This window comes from Pimephales promelas, chromosome 20 (assembly GCF_988280905.1).
Source record: "Pimephales promelas chromosome 20, fPimPro1.hap1.1, whole genome shotgun sequence".
Lineage (NCBI taxonomy): Eukaryota > Metazoa > Chordata > Actinopteri > Cypriniformes > Leuciscidae > Pimephales > Pimephales promelas.
This window is the reverse complement of record NC_142788.1, coordinates 9,853,648-9,865,545: the sequence shown is the minus strand read 5'-3', so window position 1 is coordinate 9,865,545 and position 11,898 is coordinate 9,853,648. Positions and strand designations below refer to the sequence as shown.

Sequence of the window (11,898 nt, the reverse complement as noted above, 5' to 3'; positions counted from 1 at the left end):
TTTAACAAATTAGAATTGAGTAATAATTAATCAATAAATCAATTATTCCTTAAAAGTTAACCATTTAAAATGAGTAAAGTTTACACCAAAATAATTAACAAAAATACCTTACTAACAGACAGACGTCAAAGATTAATTAAGAACTCTTTAATTTATATTGCCAACATTGAAGACACCTGATGTCAACAAGCAGAATCACTGAAGGAGAAAACAAACAAACCTAAAACAAACACTGATCACCATAATGGTGACTTAAATTTACGTTTTTTTATTTTTTATTTTTTTGGTTGTTGTAAGTTTTACTCATTTTAAATGGTTAACTTTCAAGGAATTCATTTGATTAATTATTACTCAATTCTAATTTGTTAAATTTAAATAGTAATATTGCTTGTAATCTGTGGCCACAATTTTTTGATTAGATAAAGCGTATATTCATTTTTACACGATGATGAGCCGCAGCTAATATGACCGCATGCCTTGAGAAAAGCTCTAGCACATTTGTCTGCAGTTGCCACTTGGATTGATGACAATGACATTCCGACATTAAGAGTGGCTTAAGTGTCCAAATACTTTTTGGAGCCACAGTAAATTGACATTTCACAGCATAGCAGAACAATCTTCTCTGAACAGATAACCCAGACTAGTGATGGTCCACCGGCACAGACAGCAAAGAGCGCTGGAGCCATGAGATGAACCTAATGTTTGAAAGAGAGACAGACAAACAGAGAGAGAGAGATTTGTGCTCTAATAATATCCTCCACTGGCAGACTAGAGATAGATAGACTCTGAGGGTTAAATAAAGGAGCACATCTCTATTCTGTTATCAATAATCAGTCTGAGGACGACACACACAAACCCACACTGTACGGTAAGATCAGATGCTTCTGATGGGGAATCTGATAATCATTTTGCATATTTAGTAATAGACCAAATGTAAATTGCTTTAGTTTTACATTCATTTTAAATCTCTTGTTGTTTTTTTAATACATTTCTATATTTAACTTGTCTTGTATACACTTTTATTGTCTTATTAATAGTCATATTAATAATAAATGTCTTATATATGTATATAGGAAATAAAATCAATTTATCAACGCTTCTCATCCCGATTTTCTCGTAATTTTAAGAATTAGCCTATAAATATATAATTTGACACTCTAATATAATACATCACAATAACTGTACAATAAGGGAAGTTATTAAAGTTACAAAATTATATTTTGTTTTAAATATATATATATATATATATATATATAATTTTACATTTAAAGTATATATAATATAATAAAACATAACGTAATATAATATAGTATAATACAGTATAATATAATTAATATAATTAATATAATTCTTTATTTTATTTGACCTTCCTGCTTATCTTTATAGACACACATTACACCTCACGCATTTATTTTTTTCCAAAATAAAACAATCACCCCTAGCCAAAAGCTTTAAATTCTTGTCTTTGTGTTTGTCCAGCTAAGAAGCTTTGTTTGGGGGTGTTTAAGTCACTGACAGAGACATACGAGAAGGTCAGAGGAGGACATGATGTATTCCTGGATTCATTCAGTGGGAATTCAGTGGGAGTACTGATTTAAATTGAATGTATCAAAATCTTCTAGCATTGGTTTTGCTTTCTTTTAGTGCTCAGATGCCAAGATGCCTGAACAAGGGTGAGTGTGTATCTCTAAATATGTTCACACCAAGAATGATAACTATAATGGTAACTACAGCATCCACACCAGCAATAATTACGTTCCGTAAGCTCTTTCAAGCAGAATAGATTGGCTTTCATTGTTTTTATTGTAGCCTATCAGCTGAGAAAAATTTGTTCCGAGGGAGATTTCAACTATATATGTTCTTGTTAAAGTTGTGGTGTGGACTCTGCTATTCTTGTACATTAGTTCGATTTTTAGATTTTTACTGTTATCGTTACAGTAGTTACCACTCTTGGTGTGAACAGGCTTTTATACCAACAATAATCTCTACAATGGTCTTTTAAAATTTCACCCTACCAATGTACATGTTATGCTGTATTTTCAGGCAAGAGGTAAGTTATGCATTATTTCATCTCATTAATAACTAAAACGTTGATTATCTGTAATACCTTTACTGTGTTATAACTTTCATATCTGTGCCCCAGAGAAAGTCCAAGATCTCAGCCTCAAGAAAGGTTATGCTAAAGGTTGGTTTGTAACACCCATTACACACAAGTTTGTAACACATACAGTATAATTCGAAACATCCAAAAACATTCAACATCCGTAGCACAAACAATGCAGAAACTTAGGCCATGGTTCTCAAACCTTTTTGTTTATACCGCCCTTTAAACCTTGCCGTCCACTGAAGCAGCTTTTCGATTGCTGGGACTATAATAAATATATGATCAACAAGCAGTGTTGGGAGTAACGCATTACAAAAGTAATACATTACAGTAACATATTACTTTTTGCTGTAACGCAGTAGTGTAAGGCATTACTAATCAATTTCCAGTAATATTTTACTCGTTACATGTTCAGTGAGGCTTGTATTACAGTTGTATTACAGTGTATTGTCTGCTTTTACTTCTTAAAGGCAACAGACTATGTGAAAGTTTTAAAGCAGTCTTTTAGTGCCAGTTCAGAGCGGTCGCGTCTGTAACATTGTTTTTTCCTCATAAATGCGAACACGAAAACTAAAATAAAATGAACATTTTAAGTTCTATGGAGACTGGAGAGCCAACCCTTCCTCATCCGATTTGCGCAGTGTAATTAACAGAATTACAAAAAATATATTTGACCTCCTATTTTTTTGTCACGCATGAATGTGCATCTTTTCCCTAATATTAAAAATAAAACATAGACTGATATTTGTCTAATGTCTGGAGTCCTTTAAGGAAGTAGCCTATATACGTTTCAATACATGTATTTTCTGAGAATTTTTATTTCAAGTTTTGACTGCAAATGTCATGTCCATAATGCTCCCCAATTTTAAATAATTTATCCTCATCTAGTTTTGTGGTGTAGGTCTACGTATTTTATAATGTTAACTTCAGATAATACTAATAGCCTAATTTAAAGATAAGGCAGCATTGGATCTGGACGGTAAGGAGAATAACGCTGGAGTTGGAAGAGGTGTGTCGCGATTCTGTAGGTTCGTGGATCTGAGTCGTGTGGTGAATCGCGATTTCGGTTTCATATTGCATATCGTTACAGCCCAAAAGTTAAGTTCTACTTAGTTATTTTGGTGAAAGTAACTCAGAAGTAATACATGAGTAATGTAACGCATTACAATTCTGAGACAGTAATATTGTAAGGTAATGAATTACTTTTAAATAACAGTAACAACAAGTAATACCTAATGTATTACAGTTTGGAAGTAACTTGCACAACACTGTCAACAAGTTATGACAACCCGATCTCACGAGAATTCAAACGAATTTTACAAGGTGGCTAATTCGTAACAATTTGCTAAATCGTACATATTTTACGAATTGGCTAATTCGTATGAATTCGTACGAATGACCTACCCCTGACCCCGCCTCTAAACCTACCCATCACGTGGGTTTGGACAAATCGTACAAATTCGTACGAGTGAGGTCGTATGAATTAGTACGAATTAGCCACTTTTTAATACAAATTCGTACGAATTGGTCGTGAGATAGCGTAGGTTATGACAACATATGTTTTTACATTGCTTACTCATCAAAAAAAGTTGAGCAAACTTTTTTTTATAAGTTGTACAAGAATCAAACCTTTTTAAAGTCAATATAATGTACTTTAAGTTGTAATGACTTAAACATCCAAGTTGATTGTACTTAAAAATTTAAGGCAGCAACTTTTTTTAATAGTGCCTTAAAGACAGACAGAAAGATTCAGACTGAGTATACACACCACTAGATGGCAGGCATGTGTCTAAACCAGGAAAGTGTTTGGCCTGTCCCAATACCCATACTTGTGCTCTTGGCCATATCACAGTGCGTGTACGTGACATGAAATTGTGCAAGAGTGTCCCAAAACTCAGTGACCTTAAAGGAATACTCCACCATTTTTTTTTCATATTAAACTATGTTATTTCCTTAAAGGGATACTTCAGGATTTAGCATTAAGCTTTGTATCAGTAGAACACCAGTAGTATTTTCGTATTACCATGCTTCCCCCCCTCATATCCCCCTGATATGAGAGAAAAATTTTTAGTCTAGAAAAAATCCTCAGATGACGCAAAAATCGTCATTTTGCCAGTGCCAGTGTTATGCATGTTTTCACCACGCCCCATATGGGGCGGGATCTCACTCACAGAATCTAAAGATCGTTTCAGCCATCTTTCTGTAGAAGCTAACCTAACGGGCTGTTTCCTCTTGGTCTGTTTAGAAAGTTTGTATAGTAGGCTAATCACGATGGTGGAAGGTAGTTTTGAAGTTGACTAGAAGTGGCAGAAGGGGATTTCGAAGATCTGTTGCGAGAATCTGATGCTCGCGGCTACCTGTTCGAGCCGCAATAAAGCGATAAACAGTTGCGGGAGATAGAGGAACAATAGGCGGCTGCTGGAGCCCGCCTCTATAACTTGGTAATAATACCTACCCTATCTCACGACCAATTCGTACGAATTCGTACGAGCGATTAAAAAGTGGCTAATTCGTACTAATTCGTACGACCTCACTCGTACGAATTCATACGATTTGTCTAAACCCACGTGATGGTTAGGTTTAGGGGCGGGGTCAGGGGTAGGTCATTCGTACGAATTCATACGAATTGGCCAATTCGTAAAATATGTACGATTTTGCAAAATCGTACTAATTTGTACGAGTGAGGTCGTGTGAATTGTTACGAATTAGCCACCTCGTAAAATTCGTACGAATTCCCGTGAGATCGGGTTGATAATACTGAGCCCGTTCTCATCCCAAAGCGCCATATAGGACGCTTTTGCAAAAGCGTAAATATCCAACGCACATGGCACCCTTTAACGTGAAATGAGACGCAGATATATTTGGGCAGAAGGCGCCCCCTAGTGGTCTAACCCTTACCCTACACCATACCTAAACTTAACCATAACCGAAGCGTCTCATTAGACGTTAAAGGGTGCCATGTGCGTTGGATATTTACACTTTTGCAAAAGCGTTGTATATGGCGCTTTGGGATGAGAATGCGTTGTAATACTTGTGTGTGTTCAGAGTTTGATGGTGGCCAAAGCCAAGGAGGAGCTGGAGCAGGAGGTGTTGGATAAAGAGGAAGAGAAACAGAGGTATCTGACGGAGAAAGCTTCTCCTCTGCAGACGCAGGGCATGTCATTCGCTGAGCTTCAGGTAACCTCATGGGCTACTTCTACATGAAGTCTACCTCCAAACCTCCAGTTTAGCTCATTTGGTGCCACACGGAAATCCTCACGACTTAAAATCTAATGGTACAATCACTGCTGCTCACGCCACCCCACCCTGTTATATTTGCATGCTTACATAAGGCTGATGCAAATGTCCCGCCCAATGCCTGTCTTTCTTAATTTGACTAATTGCAATGTAAACAGCCATCCAAGCCAACCACAATCATTATTATTAGATGTCCGAGTAGCACGATAAGTAGGAAAATTTGCCATATGATGTTTCGTTTCTCGTAATAAAAGGCTTTTGGATAAGCTTTATTTTGTTAGTCGATGAAATATTATACGCATTCACTTCAAATAGGATTCCTGAAACTCGATTAACATTACTGTCTCTTTTAGGAACTCTGTCAAGAGCTTCATGGTAAGATTGATGTGGTGGATGAGGAGCGCTATGATATTGAAGCCAAAGTCTTACTAAATAAGCGTGAGGTATGAAAATCCACATAATCTATAGATTAATAACCAGTTGGACAATGTCTTCATCTGGTCTATTTGGAGGTTGCTAATATTAGCATGCAACTCTGAGCATTTGGGATTGTGATTTTAATAAAAAGGGGGAAGAAATTTTGTCAGATGTTTCTTTAAAAGGCTGTTCCAAAACTATGTGAGCTCTCTTGCTGTCTACTCCCTACATAGGCAAAGGCCCGTTCACACCAAGAACGATAACTTTAACAATAACGATATCACCGTCCAAACCATTGGGTTCTCTATTCTAAGTGCACGCCACAGTTTTGTCATCTGCCACTTTAATTGCTCAAGGTCATTTAAGCAGGAGGGATTCTGATTGGCTGTCAATGTTTTCAGTTGAAAAAAAAAAAGAAACGTTCTTGTTTTTCTCTGCGTCGTTTTCGTTAAAGCAGTGTTGTGAACTCTAGTATTCTTAAATATTAGAAAGATTTTTAGAACTATATCCTTATTGTTATCACTATGGTTAACGTCCTTGGTGCGAATGGGCCTAAAGGAAACATTCTAACTGACAGGGAACCTAATAAGGAACAAATGTGTGTGAGTTACTCATGAGAATCAACTCCTAATTAATTCTGATACAGTTTGGCGTTAGCATGTCGCCAAGCTAACAACATTGCATGGCACTCTAATAAACTCAAAGTAGACACAAATGCTCATTCAAGCAGTACTTTATAACAGAATTGTACTCATAATAGATATATATCTTGCTTCGTTTGCTATTTTGAATGGATTTGTTCATCATTGTAGTGCATTATGGGATTTCTTCTCAACAACAAATAGGCTACTTGCACTGCATCCAAAATTGCAAACTGTCTGAGTAGGTACATTTAAATAAGAATTTATTTTGTGACTGTCAAAAAGTGTGTAGTGTGTAACTGCCAGTGTTGTGCAAGTTACTTCCAAACTGTAATACATTAGGTATTACTTGTTACTGTTATTTAAAAGTAATTCATTACAATATTACTGTCCCAGAATTGTAATGCGTTACATTACTCATGTATTACTTCTGAGTTACTTTCACCAAAATAAATAAGTAGAACTTAACTTTTGGGCTGTAACGATATGCAATATGAAACCGAAATCGCGATTCGCCACGAACCTACAAAATCGCGACACACCTCTTCCAACTCCAGCGTTATTCTCCTTACCGTCCATATCCAATGCTGCCTTATCTTTAAATTAGGCTATTAGTATTATTTGAAGTTAACATTATAAAATACGTAGACCTACACCACAAAACTAGTTGAGGATAAATTATTTAAAATTGGGGAAGTCCAGCATTATGGACATGATGACATTTGCAGTCAAAACTTGAAATAAAAATTCTCAGAAAATTCATGTATTGAAACGTATATAGGCTACTTCCTTAAAGGACTCCAGACATTAGACAAATATCAGTCTATGTTTTATTTTTATTATTAGGGAAAAGACACACATTCATGCGTGACAAAAAAATAGGAGGTCAAATATATTTTTTGTAATTCTGTTAATTACACTGCGCAAATCGGATGAGGAAGGGTTGGCTCTCCAGTCTCCATAGAACTTAAAATATTCATTTTATTTTAGTTTTCGTGTTCGCATTTATGAGGAAAAAACAATGTTACAGACGCGACCGCTCTGAACTGGCACTAAAAGACTGCTTTGAAACTTTCACATAGTCTGTTGCATTTAAGAAGTAAAAGCAGACAATACACTGTAATACAACTGTAATACAAGCCTCACTGAACATGTAACGAGTAAAATATTACTGAAAATTGATTAGTAATGCCTTACACTACTGCGTTACAGCAAAAAGTAATATGTTACTGTAATGTATTACTTTTGTAATGCGTTACTCCCAACACTGCTAACTGCCATTAACAAATCCTCTCTCATGGCCTCATGGGATAGTGAAGTGTCCATTTCAGATGCTCACTTCACAGACAGCAACATAGTGTCGGCCCAGATCTGGCCCACATCTGGTATGTGTTGAATCCACATGTACCAGATGTGGCCCAGATCTGGGCCGACACTATGTTGCTGTCTAGGGAATGTCTGAAACTAGTAGGTCATCTGAGAACTTTTTGCCTACTGTTTTATAAATTCGGACATATTACCCATTTCACTGACTGTTTTGTCTTTTTTTGGTTTTTGTTTATGAAAGTGTGTATGGACACAGGGGCACAATACTACCTCTGACAATGGCCTAAAGAAGGCATAGTTAAAGTAATTATTAACATATATAAGTATGTTACACCTGCAGTAAGTACAAGGAGAATGTTATCTATGTAGGGAGCTCACTAGCTTTTGGAACAAGGCCTTGGTTGATTTCTATGCTAGATGTCTCATAAGTAATCAATTGACCATCCATCCTGTAGATCAAAGACCTGAATATTAAGGTACTGGACCTGAGGGGGAAGTTCAAGCGGCCCACCCTGAGGAGGGTGAGGGTTTCTGCAGATGCCATCCTCCGATCCCTCCTAGGCTCAAAGCACAAAGTCTCAATGGATCTACGAGCCAACCTCAAATCTGTGAAAAAAGAGGATACTGAGAAGGTACTTCATCTGAACACATAAACACAGTTATATGACCAATTCAAGCAATGCTTACATAGTCAAATGGGTATATTTGTGCAAATGCCGGCAGGTGAAACCATATTAGACAAAACTAGACAAGTAGGGGAGATCTTTGAATGTTCCGTGTCAGATAATGAGAGTAAACTGTTAATCCCTCAAGGTTACGCCAGTGAAAGGCTTAAAAACATTACTAAACTTCTCACCTTACTCCCTAAACTGGATTGGCACTTGAACAAATGGTCCACGTGCAGATATGAAAAGAGACAATGCACCCTGACTATTCAGAGCTTACCAGAGCTCAGACAAGAAGGATGACATCATCTCCAAAAGCTGTTGGAAAGGCGGAGGCTCATGGGATGTGAGGCGGAGGAGTGAAAGGCTACGTTTTTGGAGACCAAACAGTGACAATGTTAATTCTTTTCAGTGGTTGTCTTGACTATAATAGAGATTAGGTGTTGGATGACAGAAACGAGAGTGGACAACAGAAGTATGGCGCACTAGAAGAAACGCCTTTGTGTAGATGCGTAGATGAATTTAATGTAAATACATGTTTTTATTGTGTCACAGATAAATGAAACACAACACACTGATACCGAAGAGACCAAGCCCTTAATAGAGTAGATAAACCGGCAGATTAAAGGGGCCTTGTGGGTTATTTTCAATTTAATGTCTTCGGATCATAACGATTAGCCAGTGATGGACAGTAATAAAGTGTTATTACTTTGTTACTGTAGTTAATTAAAATTTGATATATACTATATTTGAGGATTTTTATATTTGCAAAGCTTTACCTTTATGTATAGGTGATAGTTTTCTTCAATAAAGATTTTTAGCTGAAACCAACCAGACAGCAACATAGTGTCGGCCCAGATCCGGCCCACATCTGGTACGCGTAGAATCTAATGGCGCTTTTCCACTACACAGTACCAGCTCAACTCGATTTGACTCGGCTCGGCATTGTTTGGTTTTCCACTGTGCAAAAGTTTTACCTGTAGCTTCTTTTGGGTACCTTTTTTTAGTATCACCTCTGCCGAGGTTCTGAGCGAGCTAAGGCGAGCTGAGGCGATACTAAAATGTGACGTGAAAACAATGCCGAGTGCTGACCACTGATTGGTCAGAGAGAATCTTCACCATTCACTGCGTCATCATTGCACGCGTCAGATGGAGTACCCAAAGTACAGTATCCCCGCCATTTTTAAATAGTTTGGCCAGAGATAGTTTCTAAACTTACTACTATTATTATGGAATACGCCGTGGTCAAACGAGGAGGTGCAGACTTTCCTTTGTTTGGTTGCCGAAGTGAGGATCCAGTGAGAGATTGATAGGGAAGCAAGGAACGAAAGGCGTCGCTATGACGACCGGGTACTATTTGTGGCGTACTATCTGCAATGGAAAACGGTGCGAAGAGCGAGTCGAGGCGAGCCGAGCTGGTACTGGTTATGGAAAAACAACACAAGTCTACCCGATGTGGGCCGGTTCTGGGCCGACACAATGTTGCTTGCGCGGTCCTTGGTGATTTGTATAATGCAAGTCAATAGCTATACCGTCACTTTGAGAGTCAATAAAACATATTAGAGGCAAAACAAAATGAATACCCGTTGCTCCTGACGATTCATTGCAGCGCATTCTCATCCCAAGGCGTCATATACTGACCCTTTTGCCAATGCATACATCCAACGCACTTGGCACCCTTTAGCGTCAATTTAACATGCTTCGGTTATGGGTATGTTTAGGTCTGGGTTAGGGTTAGACCACTTGGAGGCGCTTTCTGGCCCATATATCTGCGTCTCATAAGCCCCTTTTCCACCAAAGCATTTTGAGAGCCGGTTCGGAGCCGGTGCCTGCGCACGAACCAGTTCTTTGTGTTTCGACAGCCAAAGAACCGGTTCGCGGCCGGGAAAACTGGTTCCAAAGCGGCACCAACTCTTTGCTGGACTAAAACCGTTCTTTTACCACGTCATGCTTACGTCGGGGTCTGGGGCGGGTTTAGATGTGTTCTAAACATATTTTCTGACCATCGCAAAGCCAGGAGAAACTGCAGAAACACGCAAGCGTTTTTATTTATTTATATATTTTTTATTTGAAACATAAGCAAAGAAGAAAACAATCACGATATAGAACAAATAAATGGAAAGAAAAAAGACACAAGACAGGGGTACATAACTTATCAGAAAAGATTACATATCAAACGAAAAGATTAAAAGACTTACATATTTCAATTGTTTTTAAAGTTTTCTTGGTACACGCGTTAGAGATAATCCCAAAGCAATGTACTTGCAAGCGTTTCTAGCGACGTGCACAGTGACGTAACAACGTCGTTCCCTGGGCGCTCTAGTCAGTGGAAAAACAAACAGGTTCTGAACGGGTTCGCAAGTTGAACCAACTCCGAACCAACTTTGAAGCAGCACCAGTTCCAAACCAGTTCTTTTTTCGGTGGAAAAGGGGTAATATTGACGCTAAAGGGTGCCATGTGTGTTGGGTGTCTACGCATTGGCAAAAGCGTCATTATATGACACCTTGGGATGAAAACGGGCTGGTCTTTGGATTACAGGTAATAATGTTATAAATAATGTTCAGTTTCTTGAACGGAATGATCGTATCGCGTATTAAGATCTCAATACATCATCATTTACAATAATCCGTCACACTCAAGTGTGTCACAATACAGAAGCAAATATATGTCGCTAATTCTGCTTGTTCCGCTAAATTATTAAAAAACAAAAATACTTTCTGTTTCTTTCTGACTCAAACTGTGCCAAGAACAGTGAGATCCTTGAAGCTTGGTTTATCATATGAAGTTACTGGTGGCGACTTTTCAACATGGCTACTTTTGAATGTTATTAAATAAATATGTATAAATATGTGTTAATATATATATATAAATATATTAACTTAATATGTTAATATGTAGATGTTGTGTAGATACAAATGACCAGCAGGGACTAGTGGCTTTGACATCCTCAAGTCTTTGAACATAACCGATTTTTCTTTGAAATAGTTCATTCAGGTGAAAAAGTGGCTGAACCAAATTCATTATATTGACATTCAATAGAACATCACTAGTTTGTTGAGCACACATTTGTGTTTAATCATCACTTGCAGAAGAGGCCAGTTGAAGACAGTGACTGGAGGAAGAACGTCGAGGCCATGTCAGGTATGGAGGGAAGAAAGAAGATGTTTGATGCAGCAAAAGGCCCCACCCAGTGAAACCTTAGTGAAGTTAACATGAAAGATCATGCAACTTTTGTTAGGTGAATAAAAGGTTTAGAGTTGCAAACTAAACATATCATTTATGTACTAGATATACTTTAATAGGTGTTGTTAAACAGTGCATTGAACTGCTCAGCATTGGTGCAAATGATTGTGCAATGTTCATGTGGCCAATGAGTCAATAATTACTTGCTACAGTAGTTGATCTTTTATTATGTCAATATTCAGTTATGAGAACGAGTCAATGTACGGTGTACCAATGTATTACGAGAATAAACAAAGTGAAACGTGTCGAAGTACAAGACTCATT

General features: G+C 37.6%; 1 protein-coding gene across 1 annotated transcript; it reads left to right on the top strand.

The window, feature by feature from the left end:
* The first annotated feature begins 543 nt into the window (after positions 1 to 543).
* tnni1a (troponin I type 1a (skeletal, slow)) lies at positions 544 to 11,879 on the top strand. Its single transcript, XM_089124373.1, has 6 exons — positions 544 to 868; positions 1,645 to 2,185; positions 5,150 to 5,281; positions 5,695 to 5,784; positions 8,181 to 8,357; positions 11,481 to 11,879. The coding sequence occupies exons 2-6, from the start codon at positions 2,177 to 2,179 to the stop codon at positions 11,583 to 11,585; spliced, it is 513 nt and encodes a 170-aa protein (XP_088980499.1). The 5' UTR covers positions 544 to 868; positions 1,645 to 2,176; the 3' UTR covers positions 11,586 to 11,879.
* The last annotated feature ends 19 nt before the right edge of the window (positions 11,880 to 11,898 follow it).